This window comes from Emydura macquarii, unplaced genomic scaffold (genome assembly GCF_026122565.2).
Source record: "Emydura macquarii macquarii isolate MOO-44397 ecotype Brisbane River unplaced genomic scaffold, CSIRO-AGI_Emac_v2 contig_3485, whole genome shotgun sequence".
Taxonomy (NCBI): Eukaryota; Metazoa; Chordata; order Testudines; family Chelidae; genus Emydura; species Emydura macquarii.
In genome coordinates, this window is record NW_027133622.1 from 184,256 (window position 1) to 206,666 (window position 22,411).

The 22,411-nt window shown below is 50.2% G+C and overlaps 1 protein-coding gene across 1 annotated transcript; it reads left to right on the forward strand.

Annotated features, from left to right (window-relative positions):
• The first annotated feature begins 9,188 nt into the window (after positions 1 to 9,188).
• Positions 9,189 to 20,665, forward strand: LOC137144797 (RING finger protein 112-like). The gene is made up of 15 exons (XM_067535285.1): positions 9,189 to 9,227; positions 11,364 to 11,627; positions 11,949 to 12,086; positions 12,533 to 12,637; positions 12,792 to 12,842; positions 15,952 to 16,008; positions 16,269 to 16,355; positions 16,492 to 16,615; positions 17,126 to 17,328; positions 17,545 to 17,598; positions 18,032 to 18,124; positions 18,286 to 18,498; positions 19,368 to 19,439; positions 19,602 to 19,884; positions 20,661 to 20,665. Exons 2-15 carry the CDS (start codon positions 11,412 to 11,414, stop codon positions 20,663 to 20,665), a joined length of 1,701 nt encoding a protein of 566 aa, XP_067391386.1. The 5' UTR covers positions 9,189 to 9,227; positions 11,364 to 11,411.
• Positions 20,666 to 22,411: the final 1,746 nt, after the last annotated feature.

A 22,411-nucleotide genomic window follows, 5' to 3' on the forward strand; every position in this document is an offset into this window, starting at 1 on the left:
AAGTTCTCATTTGGACTGTAACCCAAGAAGCTCAGCTGCTTTTGCTCGATGAAGTAATCTTCCTGATTGAGCAAACAGGCTTCCAAATTAATTTGGAAAAAGCCCAATTGTGTCAGCAAGTGGTCCGATACCTGGGTTCAGTGTTGGGACAAGAAGGAATTACTCCTGATCAGCAGAGAGTGGAATTAATTTGTAAACTGCCAGCACCCACTGATGTCTCTGCATTGCTTTCCTTCTTAGGTCTTACAGGATGGCTCCGCAGTCATGTGGAGAATTTTACCTTAAAGGCACAGCCACTGTATCAATTACTGAGGAAGAGAGTACCCTGGAAGTGGGGCCCAGAACAGGATCAGGCCCTATTAGAATTGAAGCAAGCGGTAATCTCTGCCCCTGCACTAGCATATCCAGATAACATTAAACCATTTGTATTGCAGTTAGCTCATTCCCCAAAGGGAATAGGAGCTATTTTAAGCCATGAGGGGAATTCTGGTCAAAAGACAGTGGCATTGCCTCTCAAGTACTGGAAGGGCCAGAGATCACCTTTACCCCTTGTGAAAAAGAAATGTTGGCATGGGTATGGGCCTTGGGGCACTGGCAATACCTTACTGGTTCTGTCCCAATTATTTTGCGAATGGCCCACAACCCTCTTAAGTACATAGTGTCTGGGAAAATTAAAGAATGGCATGTATCCCGCCCTAGATTGGCTAAACGTACCACAATTTTAATGAATAGAAATGTGGAAGTCCAGCCACCTACGGCTTCCAACCAGGCCCCACATGCACTGATAATTAAGGGTTCTGAGAGTAATCAGCCCTTCCTAATGCAAGATCAATAGAGTTTACAGGCAAAGGGAATTATAGAATATCACAGTATAATTCCTTTATTATGCCATATGATTTTGCAGACCACTGGATAACAACAGATATGGAAATTAAATATATGCTGTAAATAATTGATACTAATTGGGGTCTATAGATCCTGTTTTTGTTTTGTGTTTTGTTTGTAGATAGTTATTACACAGATCCAAGATGGTACACGTAAATACAAGATCAAGACATGCAATACGAAGAAGAGTTGTATGGTGTTCTTGTTATTGATTTGCTGTGTGTGTTTGCTGTGCTATGTTGGTGTGAACGGGAAAGATGGTGCAATCTCAGACAGATGTTGTGGGATGGTAGCCGTGCCCACTACCATGTGGCTGGGGGAAGATGTGTTGGAGCTTAAGAGAATGACTTTATGTAATTTTGAGGGGCAACTCACAATTAATGACACCAAAATGAGTACCCCCCAAGAAGAAGCTGGCCCAGATGATTTACACAGAGTGAACTGCACCAGAGAGGAACAGAGCAACACACTGTTATGGTGTCAAAATCGGTCTGAAGTAATTTACAACAAAGCCAATTTTAGCTATTACTACATGGGGATATTCCACCTAATAAAGGGAAAGACACCTATTACTGAACTGAAGGTATACTATCCACAATTAATTTTAGTGAATCCCTCTGCCAGTGTAGTGATGTACATAAACACCTATCTGAGTGTAGTTGTACATTGTGCTCCCAAGCCCAGAGAATACAATGTTGGGGACTTGGTGTTAAAAGAAAATTATAACAGCCAAGTGCTGGAAACCTCAAAGATACACCTTGGGAAAGTACATGTAGGCATACAAAATATTAACATATCCCACCTACATCCCTATTGCACACCGTTTGTAACACCTCTACTACAAGAATGGCTGCACTGGATGGACACCTGGGTAACACACAATGCTAACACACATGCACGTTCCAAGCGAGGCATTGGAGGAGATATTTTGGGAAGTATAGGAGCATCAGCAGGGGTGCTGAATGCAATTAATGAAGAAGTTTTGACAAATAAGTTAAGCATCCTAGGCAGAAGCCTTGGAGCCCTATCAGATCCCATAGTAGACCCACATTCAGCCTTGGGATATGGAGAAAAGTTACTTGGAGATATATTAGTACCCTGGGAAATGAATAATGAGAAAGCACGCCTGAGCCTATTGCACCTCACAAAAATTATGATAAATGCTACCTCCAAAGCTTTAGGTTGCATACAAGCACAGCTTTGGGCTCAAGGAATAGGCCATGGTCTCATCGAACAAGGACTTAGTGGAGTCCTGCTTGATGAAATAAAGAAATTGATTTGGGATGATGCCACCACCCAAGAAAGGGCCTTAAGTCATTGGCAGAAAATGTTAAATTTCACAGTAGATGCCCAGGCTCAAGTGATTACAGCGTATGTAATGACAATATCTGCTGCTCACATTATAGACATATACAGAGTAGTCCCCCTAGGCCTCAATGTAAAAACTGGAGTGTTATGGCCTATTGAACACCTGACATGGGGATTGAAAGAAGGAAACGAAACTCAATTGGTTAGTTTACAAAGCTGCACATGTGAAGCCATGTTGGGATCAGAATTGGGATATATTTGTGAAGAACCACTGACACAATTTACATACCCTTGTAAGAAAGATTAATTGGTTGTATGGAATTGTCAATATGCTTTGTTACCCAATAATAGCATTAATTCTACCATTGTGTACATTGGACAAGGTTGTGTTTGTATATGCATGCAATGTACCCAAGTTGTGATTAATGGAATTTATAAAAAAATATGTTAATCCTACCCAAAACAAATGTTATTGCAATGTTGCTGTATTGGAATTGTGTGATGTAGTTTATGAAGTATCAAAGAATATATTTCAGTTATTAACAGTAGATATTAATGTTGTAGAATATGTTCAGTCTGTGATATTGGGAGTCAATACTGATTTGGTACAAAAGGCATGCTAACACATTCAAACATGATAATCCTGCTTACACACATTCAGGAACAATTGAAGACTGTAAATTTGATAGTTAAACATGATGGGACTAAAGTAATTGAAGTCCTATATGCTGCAAAAGCTGCCACAAAGCACAATTGGTAGGAAATCCTACTGGATGGACCCCCACTGCCACTGGGATTTTAAATGTAGCCCTGCATCCCATTGTGCTCATGTGTGTACTGCAGATAGTTTCTATAATGGCTGCAGTGGGACTCTTTTGGTGGACTAGAAATTCCCTAAAACAACTCAATGGCCTAAAAGACTCCCACATACGAGTGAGGCGGCACTCTGCAATATACCCTGCGGACGAGAAAACACTAATCGTTTGGCCCCAGCGGGGGTGCCTTGAGCCACAATTGAAGGTGTGTATCAAGGAGTCATCGTAGTGGCCTATTAAGTTATGACAGCTGCCAAGGAGGGAAATGTTGGAGGCCCAATACAATTTGAGTTGCTTGACCACTGTCCTAAAGGCTTAGCATAGCTTCAGTTCCTTGCTTGGCTATTCTGATCCCTGTAGCAGGACATCTTCCAGTTGGCAGAGACTGAATAATCTTATAGATGTCTCAGTTTCTGCATAGCACGGCACGTAATAAGACAAAATGCAGATACTGTATGCTTGCAGCTGCACATAGATAATGGTGATGGGAACAACAAGTTATCCTTGAACGTCTGGGGGCACACTGTTTTATTGCCAAGGGGCATACTTTTACTCCGCCCCGCCTATCACCAGATGTTGTTTTGACGACCCCAGTTATTACGGTGAGAATGGAATGTAGTTAAGGGTGGAAACTCAATGTAGGTAATTAGCATACATGATAATGAGAGAAAGATAATTAGGTGAAGGTTGTTTACGGAAGGGTATAAGTAGTCACCACTTAGACAAAGGGGGGCGTTCCATCAACACCTGACTCCACGGGAGGTGCTGCCAGTTGGATCAGAGGATCCACTGACTCCCTGGCGGGGCCCCTGAAGAAAGCCGTTCCTGTGTACAGCCTTCTGAGTGACTTCTTAGCTCTCCAGGCTTAGTGAGTATGATATACTGTAGTTAATTTTAGGCTTTGTATCTAACTAATATATTTATAGAAAACCTTGCACATTAAATCTTATTGATCTGCAAATCAGGCATACCGTGTCTCACTGGTATCCACACTGATCACAAAGTGTCCAGAATCAACAGGGAGGAGGGGGGCATGTGCTCCCAGGTGGGCCTGGGTGGTGGAAACAAGTCCCTGCTGCTGCAGCAGTCCCAGTCAGTCTAGGGAACGGGCGGCTCAGCTGAGGGTGAGGAGGCAAAGCGAGCGGTGGCTGGGGATAGTGGTGGTGGTGGTGGTGGTGGTGAGGTGGGGAGCAGATGAATTGTGGGGAGAGCTCCACACCGCTCCCTCTTCTCCCCACAGAAGCAAAAGCACCTGTCCCCACCACCACAAGAGCAGAGGTGGCACAGTCACTCAGTCCAGAAAAAAAAGCAGCCCCCTCCTGAGCACTCCCCCAGCAGCAGTGGTGGTGAAGGTGGTGGTGAAGGTGTCGGTCGTCCTCCTCTTCACAGGCAGCAATGGGCAAAAGCAGCAGCAGCAGCAGGCTCCCAGGCAGCAGTGTCAGCAAGCAGCCAGCCTGGGAGGGCCCCGGCACTGGTGGTGTGGTGGCAGTGGCAGCAGCAACGGAGGGGCCACCCACTCACTCCCTCCCTCCCGGTTAGCCAGCCAGGAGGGAGGCAGGCCGGCAGGGCTCCCAAGCAAGAGCAGCAGCACCAGGAGCTCCTCCGTGCCAGCAGTTACTCCCCCAGCAGCAGTAGGAGAGTGGCCAAGGAAAGGTCTGGAAGGCTGAGAATGCTCAGGGTTCTATTCCCTGCAGACTAGCCAGAGTCATGAGAGGGCAATTAGGAGCAGCTGAGGCCAATTAAGGTGCCAGGTGCTTGATAAAAACCCTCTGCTCCAGAGAGATAGTGTGCAAGTGAGAGAGGCGGGCGGCACAGCAAGGAGCAGAGCAGAGCAGAGCAGAGAGTTGTGTGAAGGAGCAGAGAGGAGTGCAGAGAAAGATACTGGGCCCAGGAGGGGGAAGCTTGCCCTAAACAGGACTGAAATACTCCCCCAGGGACCTGGGTACGGAAGCCCAACTCCAGGCAGTGAGGGAACAGGGCCTGAGGAGTCAGAAGGACAGAGGGGGAAAATTAGCCCAGGGAAAAGACTGCAGCTGTGAGTACGATGCCAGCAGCACAAAGCTGCTACTCATAGGGCCCCTGGGCTGGGACCTGGAGGAGCAGGTGGGGCTAGGTCCTTACCCCCCTCCCTGGGGTGACAGGGTGACTGGTGATGCCTTGGCCCACTATGAGAGGCAAAAGCAAGAGACCCACTAGGGTGAAGCTGACCATTTGCCACAAGCCCAATATGCTATTAGCTTTCTTGGCAACCGGGGCACACTATTGACTCATCTCCAGCTTCTTGTCTACTGTAACCTCCAGGTCCTTTTCTGCAGAACTGCTGTCGAGCCCATCGGTCCCCAGTCTGTAGCTGTGCATGGGATTCTTCCGTCCTAAGTGGAGGACTCTGTACTTGTCCTTGTTGAACCTCATCAGATTTCTTTTGGCCCAATCCTCCAATTTGTCTAGGTCACTCTGTATCCTATCCCTGCCCTCCAGGATATCTACCACTCCCCCCAGCTTAGTGTCATCTGCAAACTTGCTGAGGGTGCAATCTACCCCATCCTCCAGATCATTAATGAAGATGTTGAACAAAACCGGCCCTAGTACTGACCCCTGAGGCACTCCGCTTGTTATCGGCTGCCAGCTAAACATGGAGCTGTTGATTATTACCCTTTCAGCCTGATGATTTAGCAAGATTTCTATCCATCTTCTAGTCCATTCATCCAACCCATACTTCTTTAACTTGCTGATAAGAATACTGTGGGAGACCATATTAAAAGCTTTTCTAAAGTCAAGGTATATCACGTCCACCCCTTTCTCCACATCCACAGTGCCATCTTTATTTGTCTCCTACACACAGTAGTTGCTGCTGAAATTAATACACCGTGAAAATTGGATCATTTGCAGACTAGGAATCACAGTCAGGAATCATCAAACTTTTCATGCAAGGCAGCAAGTTAACAAAGCGTGGCAGAGTGCTGTATTGAAAGACACATTAGTGATGCTCACTGTCAAAATGATGCCTCAAAGCCTCCCTGATTCAAATAGTCTGCCATTGTGCCCTGCTAAAAGCCCTGGTATCTGGCTGCTCAAAGTCAGCCACCAGGCGATCTGCCTCCGCACTCCATCCAGGGGAAACTTTTCACCCTTAGCCTCACAAATAGTATGGCGCACACAGCAGGCTGCTATGACGACGGGAATATTTTCCTCATTTAGGTCTTACCTGCCATAAAGGCAGAGCCAGTGAGTTTTTAATCTGCCAAAGGCACATTCTATGCTCATTCTGCCCCTGCTCGGCTTATTGCTGAAGTGATCTTTGCTGCTGTCCAGGTTTCTCATACAAGGCTTCGTGAGCCATGGGAGAAACCTCTCTGTGGTTTCAGGCTCTCTGCAGACTCAGGCAGACATCACTGCTCTGATTACTCTAGAAGGAGAAGAAATAGGGGACACCGGTCAAGCGACCAGAGAAAGGGGTGGAGGAGGGTAGCAGGATCCCTGGGGTACAACCTGGATGTGTGGGACCACTGTGCCTTCTTAACGCTCTAGCCCGGGTTGTCGCTCACAAAGCTAGGCCAGTGACAAGCAGCAAATCCCCTCCGGGCGCTGTGATCACTCAGCCATCAGCATGTGGAGTCACACACCCAGCTAAATTACATGAATTTCCCTGAGCTACTCATGAATCACACAGAGAGAGGCACCAGCAAATCGCCCCTGCCCCAGCCTTGCACCCCAGAAATATACCATCTTACACTGCTCAAGACTCCCTTGGACAGTGCAAGCTCATTAATAAGTTTGTCCCTCTGACAAAGGGTCCTGGATGTGTAACAGCCCTTGTTAGCCTGAGCTGAGTTTCCACAGGCACTTCCACCAAAAACACACTGTTTTAGGTAACATATAAAACAGATTTATTAGCTACAGAAAGACAGATTGTAAGTGATTATAAGTAGCAGGCATGGAGATCAAAGTTAGTCACCCAAGAAATCATAAGAGAAACACCGTCTAAATTGTGACTTTAACAGACTAATCAAGATTTGAATCGAGCAGTCTGTCACCCTGACTGACGTTCCAGGCAGCTCACAGCCCTTCAGTACACAGACTGGACTCCCTTCCAGCCTGGTGCCCGGGACCAATCTCCCTAGTTTCAAGTCTGTGTCTTCCTCCCAGGGTGTTGAGATGGGGGCGGGGGAGAGAGGCCAAGTGACAATGTCACTGTCCCTCTTTTGTTCTTTCTTCCAGGAGCTAGAACGATCCTTGCTGTGACATGGGGTCCGGCGGTCCTATTGGTCAGGCAGTCCCCACTGAGTACTGCCCTCTCTAAGGAGCCTCTCAGAGACTGGATTCTCCTTGATGGGCCATCAAGGCCTGTCTGGCCCTGCTTTGTTGCAACTGGAAGGTGGGCTGTGGGCGTGTCCCACCCTCCCAACATATTTCAGTAACACACACAGCAAAACTTGGTAACTTCACACACGATGGCAGCACATACACTTCAACAGGCTATTAATGTGCAACAGATCGAGTGCCTCATGAGCATTCCAGCGACAGCTAACGTGACATGCTTTGCCTTAAACAATGCGCCATTACACTGTAAAGGTGCCCATGGGGGTGCAGGGCATCAGAAACATTTTTCAGATTATCCCCCCAACAAAACCCAAATTCTTCCCCCCTCCCAAAATCACATCAGAAGTGACAGGTTTCCCATGAAGAAAAGCGTTTTGTGATGAAAACTTGTATTTTTGGTGCCAAAAATTCCCAGTTGAAATATTTTGATCAGCTGAGATGAGGGAGAATCACAACATCTGTGCCTTCATTTGGGGAAAAAAGAGGATGCTTTAACTCATGTTAACTGACCCATGTTACAGTCCAAGTGAAGACAGGACTCTTGTGGTTTTAACTAATATTAGCTGGGATTTGAATGTGCAGCTGTTTCATCTGCTGGGTGGTAACACACATTTGTCCCCAGTGGAGTAAAGACCAGGGAGGATTAAAGGAAAGAAACAGAAATCTCCTGGCAATGGTGTGTAGATAAGATTTCCTGAAAGAGACTCCAAAGTGCAAAGGCTGCTCATGTCCACAGTCGATCTTGATGGTTGTTATTCCTACACAAACAAATTTCTTAGCTCAATTAAATGTCAAATGTCACAGCCAGGAAAGGGCCAGTCCTGGTCTCTGCTTAGCCCAAAGGAGTGAAATACAAATAACAGCAATTAACAAACACCAATGACACTATGAGAGCTGTCCCGTTCTGGAAGGGAAAGGTCCCATGTCCCATTCCCTACTCACCTGCCCCAGCCAGTCACTTTTCAGGGGACAATCTCAAACTTTCCAAAGCCAAGGACAGAACCCAGGAATCCTGGCTCCCAGCCCCCACTGACAGTGATCGAGCATGTGTACAGGATGCATATTCCCCCAGAGATGGAAAGTTTCTGGGGTTCAAGGGTAAGATTGTAGGAACGATGGGTGAAGTGATGGTGAAACGCAGGGAGATTTGAGACGATCTTGTCACCTGAGCGCAGGGCTGGGAGCCAGGTCTCCTGGATTCTATCTCTGGCTCTGTCACAGATGCTTCGTGCAATTGCACAAGGCACTGCATCTCTCTGTGCCTCCGTTTCCCCATGTATAAGATGGAAATGGTAAAACTTTGTCTGTTTAAACTGTGAGCCCTTTGGCACCAGGATTGTCTCTCATGAGGAGTCAGTGCAGCGCCTGGCACAATGGAGCCTGATCTCAGTCGGGGTCTGTGCAGTGCCTGGCACAATTGGGGTTTCCATCCCCCTACCACTGAGTCACCTGCTCCACCCAGTCAGTGACCCTTAGGCAGAGCCAAGCCCAGTGCTGAAAACAGGGGGTGCCCTGGCCATCTGTGGGGGAGTCTTTCCATCCCATGGGGACGCATCTGAGTTCTCCAGGCTGCCCTTTGCAGAGTCCCACCACCCCCAAGGACGTCTCTCACGCTCCTTCCACACTCCGACTCTCCCGCCCCGTCTCTCTCTTTCTGCACTCTCCAGTCTCTGGCACTTGCTTTTCCAGCCTGGCTCCACCCAGCTGTGCCTCTGTGGCCCCTCCCCCCACTGCCCTCCCACCTCCTGGCAGGACGAATGTGAGAGCAGGGCCGCCCACTCCCCTCCACACCCCACCAGCCGGGCTGCTGACGATGAGCATATAAGGGACAGGAGCAGTTTTGCTTTTGTTTCTCAAAGAAAATTTTGCCTGCACAGAGAGAAGCGAAGATTTGGATGGGTAAGTGGTGGGGAGTTGCACGGATGGTGTTTGCCCCAATCTAGTCCATCCCCCTCTACGGGGGCAGGATCGACCCCTCCAATCTATTTACCTCCCTCCCAAGGGGGCAGGACTGTCCCCTCTGGTCTACTCCCCCAGGGGGGCAGGATCATCCCCTCCCTTTTGTTCTCCGTGTTCCACCCTCCCTAAAATATCCTTGGGCGTTGCCCAGTCATATGAGAGCTCATCAAAAAGAGGGGTTCTATATTTTCTTGTCAGTCTTTAGAGCCCCTTTTCCAACTTCCCCCACCAACCCCCAGATGCGAGTGCTGGAAATGGGAGGGCTGGATGCTCACTGCTTTGGTTTAACAGCGCAGCAATCCCATGCCTCCGGCAGCTGGGGAATGCAGGAAAACCCCAACTGTCCTGCAAATCTGGCAGCTCTTCTGTTAATGAAAACCTGATAGATTTTGTCCGAAGATGGAGGTGTTAGGGCTCCCTGTCCTTTCCCTCTCAGTTCCCAGACACAGTTTGCCAAAAAATAACAGTCCGGAGTCCAATCTGCAGGCTATGTGATGGGTTTATTGGGGCTAAACAAGCAAGCATAAAACCATAGCCCTTCACACCAGTTGGGCTTCCTTTTCCATAACTGTATTTGTAACACTTCACACCAGCTGGGCCTATCTCCATATGTTGATAGAGTTTCAATCCCCCCCCCCCAACCATAGCTTCACACCCTCTCTTTCCCTAACTACGGCTCCTCATGCTGACAGAGCCACCTCTTCCCCCTCCTGCTTCTTGGTAAGTTTAATTACACTTGTACGGCCCCCCTCCACCGGTACCACCCCTTGCAATATATGGTCATGTTCTATTCTGGGGGGAGTCTGGGGTCTTTAATACCATTTGAGCCTCCTTTATACTTCATGGGAGGGGTTAGGGAGTAAGGTTACATTTTGCATGGTCCCTTTTTCCTTTCTCTTTCCCAGGCTGGGAAACTGGGGAGAGTCTCCAGCAGAAAAAGAGGTGACTTTGGAACCCTGTCTCCAAAGCACAGCACTGGGGAAGGGGAGTCTGGACAGGGCCTGTTCTTTTCCCTTTTTGTGCCTCAGTTTCCGCCATCCACCCCCAGGGCTCTGCATGGGTGAGAGGGTGAATTTTCTTACCCCAGCATGAGGAAAGCTCGGCCAATCAACACACAGCTCACTGTGTGATGGAAATGTGGCTATTTCCTTGCTACGCCCTGAGCGTAGCCTTTCCTGAGACCGAGCTCAGTGCCTCCTTGACTCAGGCTCCAGCAGCGCCTGTGTCTCCCCAGCTGCCCTGGGCAATGATTCTGACGAGATCAGCCTCCTCTCGGAGGCTTGTGCCCCTGGCGGGAGTGACGCAGCTGGTGATTGGCCCCCGGCACACGGCATCTGACACACCATAGGTAGCAGCTTCCCCAACTGCCCCATCGCTAGGGTCGCTGGGGACAAGCAAACAACATGCGCCATGACACATGCTCACAGGCTGGGGGGGCTTTCTCGAGGAGGGGGGCAGGGATGCTGACAAACTGCAGGGGACTGTGGTGGATCATCAGCTGCACATGAGCCCCCCATGAGATGCTGTGGCCAAAACAGCTAAGGAAGCAAAAACAGGGGAATCACATGAAGGAGCAGGGAGGTTTATTTTCCCTCTGGATTGGGCCCTGGGGCGACACTGCTGGAATCCTGTGTCCAGTTCTGGTGTCCTCAGTTCAAGAAGGATGTAGATAAATTGGGGAGGGGTCAGAGAAGAGCCATGAGAATTATTAAAGGGTTAGAAATCATGGCTGGAGTGATAGACTCCAGGAGCTCCAGTTGTTTCTCTTACTAAAGAGACGCTTAGGGGGTGACTTGATCCCAGTCGATGAGTACCGACATGGGGAACAAATATTTGATCGTGGGCGCCTCACCTAGTAGAGAAAGGTCTGACGTGATCCAATGGCTGAAAGTTGAAGCTAGACAATTTTAGACTGGAAACAAGAGGTAATCTTTACCAGGGAGGGAAATTAACCATAGGAACAACTTACCAAGGAGCGTGGTGGATTCTCCATTGAGAGGGGATGTTTTTCTAGGAGATCTGCTCTGGCTCAAACAGGAATTCACTGGGGGAATGTCTCTAACCTGTGTTATCCAGGAGCTCAGCCTTAGTCCCTCCTGGCCTTGGAATCTACTGATCTCCGCCATGACTTCTTGGAATCGGTCAGAGCTGGGGCGCCCAGTGCAGCTCGTGCATCTGGACGAGGAAGGGGACCTGATCTTAGACAAGGAGGCCCTGATCCTTTGCCTGGAGCAGGGTGGGGTCAAGGATGCCCCCGTCTGCCTGGTGTCCGTCATTGGGAAGCAGCGCCAAGGCAAATCCTTCCTGTTGAACTGCCTGCTGCGCCGACTCCGGAGCCCAGTGAGTGGGGACAGGAGACCCAGCTAAGGCCCCGGCCCCGAACCACAGACCCCGCCCACCCGAGCCAGGGCCCCCTTCCCCACCACTGCAGGCCATGCCCCCTACAGCAAAGGTCCCACCTCCCCTGTCAGGGCCCTCCCTCTGTACCATGCCCAGACCACAGCAACTGAGGCCACACCCTTCAGCCATGGACCCTCCCCCTGTCCTCAGGGCTCCACCCCCTCCCCCATTGTCCCTCCCCCAGTGTCCAACCCCCTGCCCCCTCAGGACCCCAGACCCAGACCCCCTTCCCTTGTGATCTCCCCTGGTCGCCCCCTACAGGAAGCCACGGACGGGTCATGGCTGGGTCGAGAGGATGAGGTCCTGGGTGGGTTTGAGTGTCGTGCTGGGATGGTGACCGTGACGAAGGGGGTGTGGATGTGGGGCCAGCCCTTCTGGGTCCAGGCCAAGGGCAGGAAGGTGAGTGAGGCAGGGGCGCAATCAGGGGGGATAGAGCCGTAGTGGAGGGGAATGAGGGGAGGTGGAGGGCAGGGTCCTGTGGGGGTTGAGGGGGGAGGGCTGGAGAAGGGGGCTAGAGCAGAAGAGGAGGGGGAGGGGAATGATGGGAGGTGGGGGGCAGGATTCTCTGGGAAGAGGGAGACTGGAGGGGCTGGAGGAGGGGGGATAGAGCAGTAGGGGAGGGGAATGAGGGGGCAGGGTCCTAACCCTGGGGCTTCCTACAGGCACAACGGTGTAGGGGTGGGAGTGGGGGGTTCACAGCTAGATCCTGCTCCCCCAGGGCCCGTCTCCAGCCAGCGTGCCCAGTGAAGGGGCCAGGGCTGGGCAGGGCAAAGGTGACGTTAGCACAGGGCACAGGGCACCGGGCACTGTGGCTGGTGGATCTATCTGTGTGTCCATCCCTGCAGGTGGCCGTGTTCCTGGTGGACACCGAGGGCTGCCTGGACCTGCAGCGTGACATGGAGACCAGCATCAAGCTCTCTGTCTTCAGCATCTTGCTCAGCTCCTACTGGGTGGGGGCACTGGGCTGCGGGATGGGGCAGGAGATCAACAGGGGGTCCCATACTGCGGAGCTGGGGCAGGGGGCTTGTCAGAGGGTGACATGCTGTGGGGGTGGGGCAGGGGCTCGGTGGCAGGCGCTGACCTTTTTTTTTAATTATTTTCTAGATTTTTAACATTTCCAGCATGTTTACGCGGACGGAAGCAGATTATTTGGAGGTGAGTGGGGCCGGGGATAATGCAGCTCTACTGACCCTGACCTGGCAGCCATGTCCTGGCTGGGGAGAACCCAGGAGTCTGGGCGATTTGAGGATTGGAGGGGGGGACCAGTGTAGAGGCTTTGGGTCTGTTATGGACAGTTAGAAAGTCCCGGAGATCTTGCCCCACATACAGGCCACCCAAAAAACCAGCATTTCTCGAGGTTGACCAGTTCTGGCAGGGATTTTTGGCGGGGGAAGTTCGTGCCTTTCCAGAATGTCACGCTCAGCCAAGCCAGGGCCTGCAGAGTTAAGGGAAACGCCTGCCCAACCGTACCTCAGCCCTTTTGGACCGGTGCCCCAAAACGCCCATAACACCCAGCTCCCCGCTCTGCCTGTGCCCCATACGGGGCAGGAGCCACCTGCGCCTGCCCTGCGCCCGACACTGAGCCTGCAGGGGCAGGAGCCAGCCCTGGGCAGCCCACGTCGCTTTGCATTAGGCAAGAGTTTGTGATGGGAAAAATTTTCCATTGGAATATAGCCAAGCACCTCTAACCCTAACCCTGTGTCCCAGCCCGCCAGCACTACCTCTGTGTGCCCCATTCCCCTGTGGTATGGTGTGTTGGCCACCAGTGTTTATCAGGGTAGGCTGTGTGCGTGTGTCCCTGTGTAGATGCTGTCCCAGCTTTGACCAGGAAACCGAGACAGCTCTCACGATCGTATGAATTGACACGACCACGGATTAGCTGAGCAACGAAGGCACCCAGGCCAGGTTTATTGCGTGCAGCACAGTAAGAAGTGACCTACAGAGTATCTCTGGGTCAGTTTCGTATAGGCGGCGTTACAATGGCCATGGCCCAACGGCGGGACTTTCCGTTATCCCCTACACCGGACAGCTTTGTTCCCTCTGACACCCTCTTTTATACATTGTTACCTACAATTTTGTTCTGTCCCCTTTGATGTAGGTAGTTGCCACCCTCTTGACATAGTCTAAAACCATCTTTTTCCGTTAATTGGTTGATTTGGGCAAAACAACTCCATTTATCACCTTTTAGTCATTTCTATTCATCAAAGTGTCATTTTAGGGAGTTAGTTCTCTTTCATATCTCGGTGCCTCCTGTACCTGCTACATAATTTGCATTTTAGTAAGATTTTGGCAATCTATATACTTGCAGTATCAGCACTTTCCTCTGCCAATTTCAGCTAGCTTGTTTTTTTCCACTTATACTCCTGTTCACTTGGCTTTTTCCACTAAGGCCTTTAGCCTGATTTACAGGCCTTATGACAGGTCTTATACTTACTACATCCCCCTCCCTCCATGCCAAGGGCTCCATGCAACCCCCCCTTCTCCCCGCTCAACACCGAGAAGTTCCTGCCACCCTCCTTCCCCAGAGTGGTCAGCTGCTGATGTTAGTCACCAGATCTAAATAGAAATTGGGCTTTTCTGGTTTTCCGATTTCCTCCTGAATCGATAGGGTTCTTCCCACTGACGCCTATGATGTCCTCTAAACTTTGGGAGTTGATTAGATGTGATCTCAAAAGGTTATGACGATACAGACAGACAAAGAGAAGTGCCATCGAGTTTGTGTTAGGCCTTTTACTTCGCTTGGCCAGTTAACTAACATCTATAATTGGTTATTTTATATTCATTAATAGCTGTCAATCATTGGCTATTTGTTAGTCACTATTTGCTGTCAGATAGTCGTTATTTAGTACTCACCATTAGCTATCAGTTGATTTCATAGTGACATTGAGGGGAAATGGAAAAAAAAGTATTGTTGTAAAATGGAAAACTCCGAAAATCAAAAAAGTTTTCATGAAAATTTCCACTTTCAAAGAACAGCTGAACGTGAGCCTTTCTTGGGTTTCTCTCTACTCGTTTTAAGGTTCCACTCATTTCTCAGGTTCCCATCTTGAAATTTCAGTCCAGTTTTCAGTTCTCATTCGTCGTGTTTTGGTCCATGACTGTCGTTATGGCTTCAGTTATCACTTTCTACATTTCATTTATTGGGTTTCGTTCTTTGATTATTGGATTTTGATCGTCTCATTGGTTTGAGAATGTTCATTAGCTGTGTTTTGCTTTTTGTTTATTCATTACAAGATTTCAATGTTTGTTTATTGGGCTTCACTTATTGGTGTCTCTGTACTGATTATCGGCTTTTAGGTTTTCTTTATAAATTTGGGGTGTTTAAAGTTGTTTTTTTTTAAGTTCTGCTGTTCATGTATTTTCATATATTTTCACTGTTATTTTCACTGTTGGTTTTCTGCCTTTGACTATTAATTTTCTAATTTTGACTAGGTTTTGTGACCTTGATAACTGGTTTTCATACTTCAATTACTGGTTTTCTGTTTTGGCTATTGGTTTTCTAATTTCAGTTGCTACTTCTCTTGCTTTGATTACTGGACTTCTGCATTCAGTTATTGGTTTTCTGATACTGATTGCTGGTTTTCTGTCTTTAACTTTTTGGTATTTTGATTTTGATATCTGGTTTTCTGACTTGCTGGTTTTGACTCTTTGACTATTGGTTTTCTTGACTTCCAATACTTTTTTTTTATTGTTGGTTTTCAGACACTGGTTCTCAATATCTTAGTTTGATTATGAGTTTCTGGCTTTGATGATTACTGCTTTTCTATTTTTGACCATTGATTTTTTGTCATTAACTATTAGTTTGCTGATTTTGCTAAGGGATTCTCTGTTTTTTTTTTTTCTGCTTTTCTCATTTCAATAACTGGTTTTCTGATTCCAATGACTAGTTCTCTTCTTTTCATGATTTCTTTTCGGACTCCTATCATTGGCTTGCCGAATTTGATTTTTGGCTTTCTGTGTCCTCGATGACTGCTTTTCTAGAACCAGCTTTTCTGCATTCGGTTATTGTTTTATATCTTTGATTACGGGTGTTGAGTCTTTGTTGTTTGAAACTGTTTTTTCTCTGCATTTCATTAATTTTTCTCTCTTCAATGATCAGTTTTCACTTAACGAAGTGCAGGTTCTGTTTAGTTTCAGTGGCAGTTATTTCACTGATTTATTTTGTGTCACCAGTCTTGATTGGTCTCCTTTAGTCACCTGTGTGAGGATCTTTAACTCAAGTTGGAAATTTTTTTCCTTGTCTCTCTCTCTCTCTGCATCTCAGATGTTCGTTCAGGTTGCGAAGGAGGTTGGAAAGACCTGCAATCTGTCCCCAATTCAGGTGAGTCCTTGTTCCCCATCAACCCCCAATGTGGGGATATAATGCTGGTTCCACGACCCGCTCCCAGCACCCCACCTGATTCTTATTATTCATGGTCTCTATCTACAGAGCACCTCAGAGCCCCCGACCTAGACCATGACTCTGTTGTGCCAGACGCTGGACAAACCTGGAAGAAACAGCCAGTCCCTGCCTCCGTAATTCTCCCTCCACACCCATGTCCCAGCCCCAGAGTGACCCTTCTCCTGTGCCCTCTATTGCAGCCTCTGGACCTGCTGGTGCGGGATTGGCATCTCTCCGAAGCCTACGGACTGGACGGGGGGAAGGAGTACCTTGAAACCATCACACGGGTAACGATCAGAGCTGAGCATCATGTGTGCTTGTGGAAACAGCCAACTCTGGCTTTGGGACAGAGCTGAACGTCTCCATGGCGGGTCGGTTCTGATTTCTCACTGAGGTTCACAAATATCGCTTTGATTCCCACAGGACCTGGCGACCTCTGATGGGCAACCCCTGGTGTTGGGTGCCCTGACAGCGAGCGGCACCCGTTGTTACCTACTGCCCCACCCTGGCAAAGGGTTCATCAAGAACAGGGGAGGGACGCCACACAGTAAGAGACCCCCATCTGCTCCCCTCTCCCCTCCTGTGCTGCCCCACCCCATCTCTGCCCCCATCTCCCCCTTCCCACACTGCCCCACCCCCAAATCCCTGTGCCCGGCTAACCCCTTTGACTTAGAATTGACTCTATCGCCCACTGCACAGGTGCGCTCACAAAGTCACGGTGTCTGTGGGGGGGAGGGACATGTTGGGGGCATACTGGGATCCTGGTCTCCTGACGAGGAGGCTGCTGGTTCCCCCTTCTCAGATCTTCCAGGGTCCCCCAGTACCACCCAGTGGAGATGACTGACTCCCCCCCACTGCAATCTCTCCCTGCCCCCACCCCACTGCTCCCCCATATTTCCCCAGGCAGTGGGGTGCGGGCCTGCTAAGCAGCCGTTTCCCAGAGATGGAATCTCATTTCCTGTGGCATGAACCAGCCCCCCGCATCCTCCATTTTACTTGTGTCCTACCCTGGACGCCTGGGTCCCTCCTGGTTCTTGGGTCCTTTTTCCCCCTGCAGACATGGACGAGGATTTCCGGCATTGGCTGTCAAACTATGTCACCACTGTGGTGCACTCAGCAGGGACACACGTCCGGACGGACCAGGCCGGGCAGCCACTGACCGGGACTCAGCTGGCTGAAAGGATCAAGGTGGGAGAGTGGGGTCTGCTGGGGGGGCCTGGATGGGAGACAACAAAAGGGACTGCATGGAGGGGGCAGGGGGCCCAGCAGGGGGCGCTGTGCTGCAGGGCTGGGGGCCGGGCATGGGGTGCCGTGGGGCAGCGAGGGGGTAGGGGGCCCGGCAAGGAGCAACATGGGGCAGGGAGGGGGCGGAGGGCCTGGCAGGAGGTGCCGTGGGGCAGGTAGCAGACAGGGCTCGTCCAGGAGCAGCCTGAGCCGTCCCTGACCCCGGTGGCCTCCTGCCATTCTTCCCTGCAGGACGTCTCCCGATGCTTGAAGACCAAACGCTGGGACTTCTCCTCGCCCATGAAGGTATCGGGTCACCCCTCCCCCACCTCTCTCTTCCCAGCCTGCATTTTGGGGGTGGGGGCTGGTTCTACTGACCCCTGACCTGAGGTCCTCCTGCCATTGGCCAGTCACACCAGGCCAGGAGAGGGCTCCCCAACAGCCTCCCAAAAGTCCCGATCAGGGCTCCCTGCCCCCAGCCCCCGAGACCTAAGGGGACCCCAAGGGAGCCCTGCCAGAGAACCAGCCCCCTGCACTGGGGTGGCAGCAAAGTGGCCATGGCTGTGGGGCCATTCAGAGGGGCTGCCCCACGGCAATGGGGAAAAGCGAGGGGATCGGGGGAGGAATGGGGAGGTGAGTGCAGGGTCCTGGAGAAATGGGGAGAAGGGGGGGAAAGAAGGTCTCCCAGTTCAGAGATGGGCTCTTCCCCACCTCCACCCCATCCCCTCTTCCCCCACAGATGGCCGAGACGTTGGCAGAGATTAGGGAGGAGGAAAACAGGAGAGCAGTAGAAGCCGCCACGAGAGAATACGAACAATTTGTGCAGGAGCTGGTGAGTGTACAGGGGGCTGCGGGTCGGGAGTGAGGGGCACCAGCAGAGCTGGGGGACCGGGCTGATATAGCAGGGGGCTGGCAGTGAGGGATGATGCCCCCTGTGGCTGTATAAGGCCGGTTCCCGTCACTAACGGCTGATCTCACCCCTCCCCCCGGCAGGACCATGGCCACCAGGACGTGAGCACCTGCCTGAGGGTGACCCCTGAGGAGATGCAGGGATACCTGGACTGGAAACGCCCAGAGTTACTGCAGCGCTGCCGGGGGGAGCTGCGGGGCGATGACCCCCACAGACAGGCTGCCCTGCAGGAGCTGCAGCAGATGCTGGCTGGGCAGGCGGCCCAGTTCCTGGTGATCTACAGACAGCGCTACGAAGTGAGGAAGGCTGCGCGGTTGGGGCCTGTGTATTGGGGGCGCTGGTGTCGGGGTGGCTTTGGGGTTGGGGCAGGGAGCCTTGGCCTGATTGGGGGACTGGGCAGTGGTGGGGGCCTGGCTAGGACGGAAGGGGGCCCAGAACCCGATAGGCACCAATGCCCAAAGGCAAAGGGATGAGGAGGAGGGCAGGACCAGGTTTCGGATCAGGAGCCTTGCTACGGGAGGAGGCACATAATGAGAAGGATCTGTCATCCCTACCCCAGGCAAGTCAGTTCCAGCCCTCGGCACTGGGAACCTCTGTAGGCAGGAGATAGAGAGAGAGAGAGAGAGAGAGAGAGAGATGCGGTGTGTGGGGATAGATAGATGGATTGATGGATGGATGGATGGATAGATAGATAGAACTTACAACAGGTAACTGGATTTCAAAAGGACATAGAGACTGATCAATTTACAGCCGGATCACATAGATCAGATTCAGCCCTGACCCCACCGACGTCAGTTGATAAATAACCTTCCCCAGACTCTGTGCTGCGACCCGGCCGCTCCAGCCCTCAGTCGCAAGTTTCATTTGGTTTCATTTTCAAATAGATTTGCCTATTCGGGGGGTTTTTACATGAGGTTTTTCAGGAAATGCCAGGGCAAGTCTCCCAGGGTGTGAGGTGTTCAGTCTTTCCGGCTCTCCGGGTTCATTTCCAGGAGATCCTTCAGCCTGAGCTTCTGGGCTCTGAACTTCCTGAGTCTCAGCTTGGACAGGATGGCCTTCACAGCTTCACGGGGCGGGCTGGGAGGGGGGTGGGGGGGTCTCCCAATTCAGAGATGGTCCCGTAACCACCCCCACCCCATCCCCTCTTCCCCCATAGAGAGCTGAGATGATAGAGCAGGAAAACAGGAGAGCAGTGGAAGCCACCAAGAGAGATTATGAACAATTTGTGCAGGAGCTGGTGAGTTTACAGGGGGCTGCGGGTCGGGAGTGAGGGGCACCGGCAGGGTTGGGTGGGGCAGGGCTGGGGATGGGATAGCAGGGGGCTGCGGGTGTGAGGGGGCGGCACCTCTTGTGGCTGAGTAAAGCCCAATATCCAATCTCACCCTCCCCCCCCCGACAGGACCGTGGCCACCAGGACATGATGCACTGCCTGTGGGTGAGCCCTGCGAAGATGCAGGAACGGCTGGAGGGGAAATGCTGGGAGCTGCTGCAGCTCTGCCAGGGGGAGCTGCGGGGTGACGACCCCCACAGACAGGCTGCCCTGCAGGAGCTGAAGCAGGTGCTGGCTGGGCAGACGGCCCGGTTCCTGGCGACTTACAGGCAGCGCTATGAAGAGAAGGCCGAGGAGTTGGGCCTGACTGTGGGGGGTGTGGTGGGTGCAGGTGTTGGGGCTATCAGCCGTGGTAGGGTCTTCGGGGCTGCGGCAGGCTCTTCTCTGGGGGCGCAGGTGGGCAGGAGGGTGGGGGCCTGGCTAGGACGGAGGAGGGCTCAGAACCCGACAGACACCAATGCCCCAGGGCAGGGGAATGAGGGGAAAGGGGGGACAGGGTGCTCGAGTCAGGCAAGATAGATAGATGTGGTGTGAGGGGATGGACGGATGGATGGATGGATAGATGGATAAATCTTACCACATGTAGGTGAATTTCAAAAGGACCCAGAAAATTATCGATTTACAGCAGGATCATTGAGATTAGAATCCAGCCTTCACCCCACCTGATGTCAGTCAATAAATAACCCTGCCCTGGATCCTGTCGTCTCACACACACCCCAAATCCCTCAATCACGAGTTTCATTGGATTCCATTTTCAACAAGTGTGATAAAAATATTCTCATATTTTGTGTATGTTTTTTGGGTTTTTTTACATTTTCTCCTCCCCTGAAAAACTGTTTGTGGAGGGGACAATTTAGGGAATTTTTTCCCCTTCGTTTCCTTGTTTATTTGAAAAAAAATATGAAGGGGTGAGGGAGGTTAGAAAACCCAAAAATCCCGCCCACTATGTTTCAGTTTATTCTCCCAACAAAACCTCAGTTTTCCCACTAAAACATCGTAGCAAAAGCGACAGTTTTCCCATTACCAAAAAAAAAAAAAAAAAAAAAAAAAAAAAAAAAAAAAAAAGCGTTTTGTGAGGAAAACGTGTTTTTCAGTGACAAAAAGTCTATGTGACTCATCCGTGCCTAGGGTAGCCACCTGAAAATGCCAGGGTCAGGGCAAGCTGCAAAAGGAGAGTAGATTGTCCCAGCACTGGTGGGTGTCACTGAAGTCATGCTTCCCAAACAGTGCTTCTGATTCCCCACATCGGTTGTCAAGAAGCTAACAAAAATATACACAGCCCCCTTTACTGCATTTCAGTATCTGGCTCCCAATCGGCCACTAGATCCAGTAAAGAGATCAGTTATTTAAAACTATGTGCTCTTTACCAAAAAGGTTCTCCTGACCTCAAAGGGTCAGCCACAGCACCAGATCAATATAAGTTTGGATCTTACCCAAAATACCATGCTGCCAGCCAATCCTTTAGTAACTAAAACTAAAGGTTTATTATAAAAGGAAAGAAACAAACTATAAGAGAAATGTTAAATGATTAAAGCAATCACGTACATACAAATGATTTGAAAGTCCATCTGTATCAGGTTTCTAGAAGAATTGTGGAGTTTGCAGACTTGTATAGTCCCTCTGGTATACATCCAGTACCTGGATGGGTCTTAGTCCTTTGATTCACAGCTTCAGTCGCAGATGAGTTGATCCAGAGGTATAGAGATTAAATAGTTCTTGTGCAGAGTTTGTTCAAACTCTCTCATGAGAATTAGTAGGGTGATTCCAGGCTGGTGCTGGGATCTCAGTCTTGTGATCCAAACTTTCCCTGACATACTTGGACAGATTTGAGATAAAAAGATCAGTCCCCTGGAGTCTTTTATAGATCCATGCGGCTGACAGATACTTTCTTGACAGCAGGTATCTCCTTGAACAATTAATAGATGATTACTTGGGACTCTGAAGTACTATCTCCTATGTCCTGAGCACACCGGTAACTAGTAACATTAACACAAGCTATTTGGCCGTTTACAACCATTCACAGGTATTCACTACTTACACTTCAAAGAGAAACACAAAAAATAGTATTGTTACATTCAAAGTTCCATCTAAATGTCCAAATGTTCCTGTTGAACTCTTAACCAATAGAACAGTGACAGACAGGAAAGCAGTTGATCTACCTCGCTAACCTCTAACAGAGATATGTAAATAGCATAAATAACTACCAACAAGACACTTGCATATCAAAGCTCTTGTCTACTTATAAGGAATGACCCTCAGGACCGTTGTATTTTCCTATAATGTATCTTGAAAGGTCAGAGTTGGGCCATGCAACTTGCAAAGTTGCTTGGCTTTTTCAGGCCTAGCATCACACTGCCCTGCAGCACAGCGCCCCCCAGCACCCCATGGGGGGATCAGGGCCAGCCCTGACTGCCAGGGGAGAGGCCCCCCTACTGGGCTACCCACGCCGCTCTCTGACGTTAACATTGAGAGGGAGGAAAATGAAGTAAGAACGGCAGTGGGAGAGGAACGGCCATTGAGAGGAAAGATGGTGCCAATAGCAATGGTGCTATCAAGCAGGTAGGCAATGCTGGCGGTAGAATGACTGGACCCTCTGGGGCGAGGAATGTGGGCGACGCGAAGCAGCAACAGTTAAGATGTCTGTCCACCAATGCCAGGAGCCTGGGTTACAAAATGGAGGAACTAAAACTACTGGTGCAGGAAGTGAAAGCCCATATTATGGGGCTAACAGAAGCATGGTGGAATAGTCGTCATGGCTGGAGAACCAGTACTGAAGGGGATGTGCTGGTCAGGAAAGGCAGAGGTAAAGGGCTGGAGTAGCATTGTATGTCAATGCGATAGTCTAGAAAGAAATTAGAAGTCACAGAATGGCTAAAACA

Coding starts and splice junctions, on each gene's coding strand:
- LOC137144797 (XM_067535285.1), top strand. CDS start 11,412: ATGACTTCTTGGAATCGGTCAGAGCTGGGGCGCCCAGTGCAGCTCGTG. Junction 16,009..16,268: donor GCAATCTGTCCCCAATTCAG/GTGAGTCCTTGT, acceptor CCTCTATTGCAG/CCTCTGGACCTGCTGGTGCG. Junction 16,356..16,491: donor ACCTTGAAACCATCACACGG/GTAACGATCAGA, acceptor TGATTCCCACAG/GACCTGGCGACCTCTGATGG.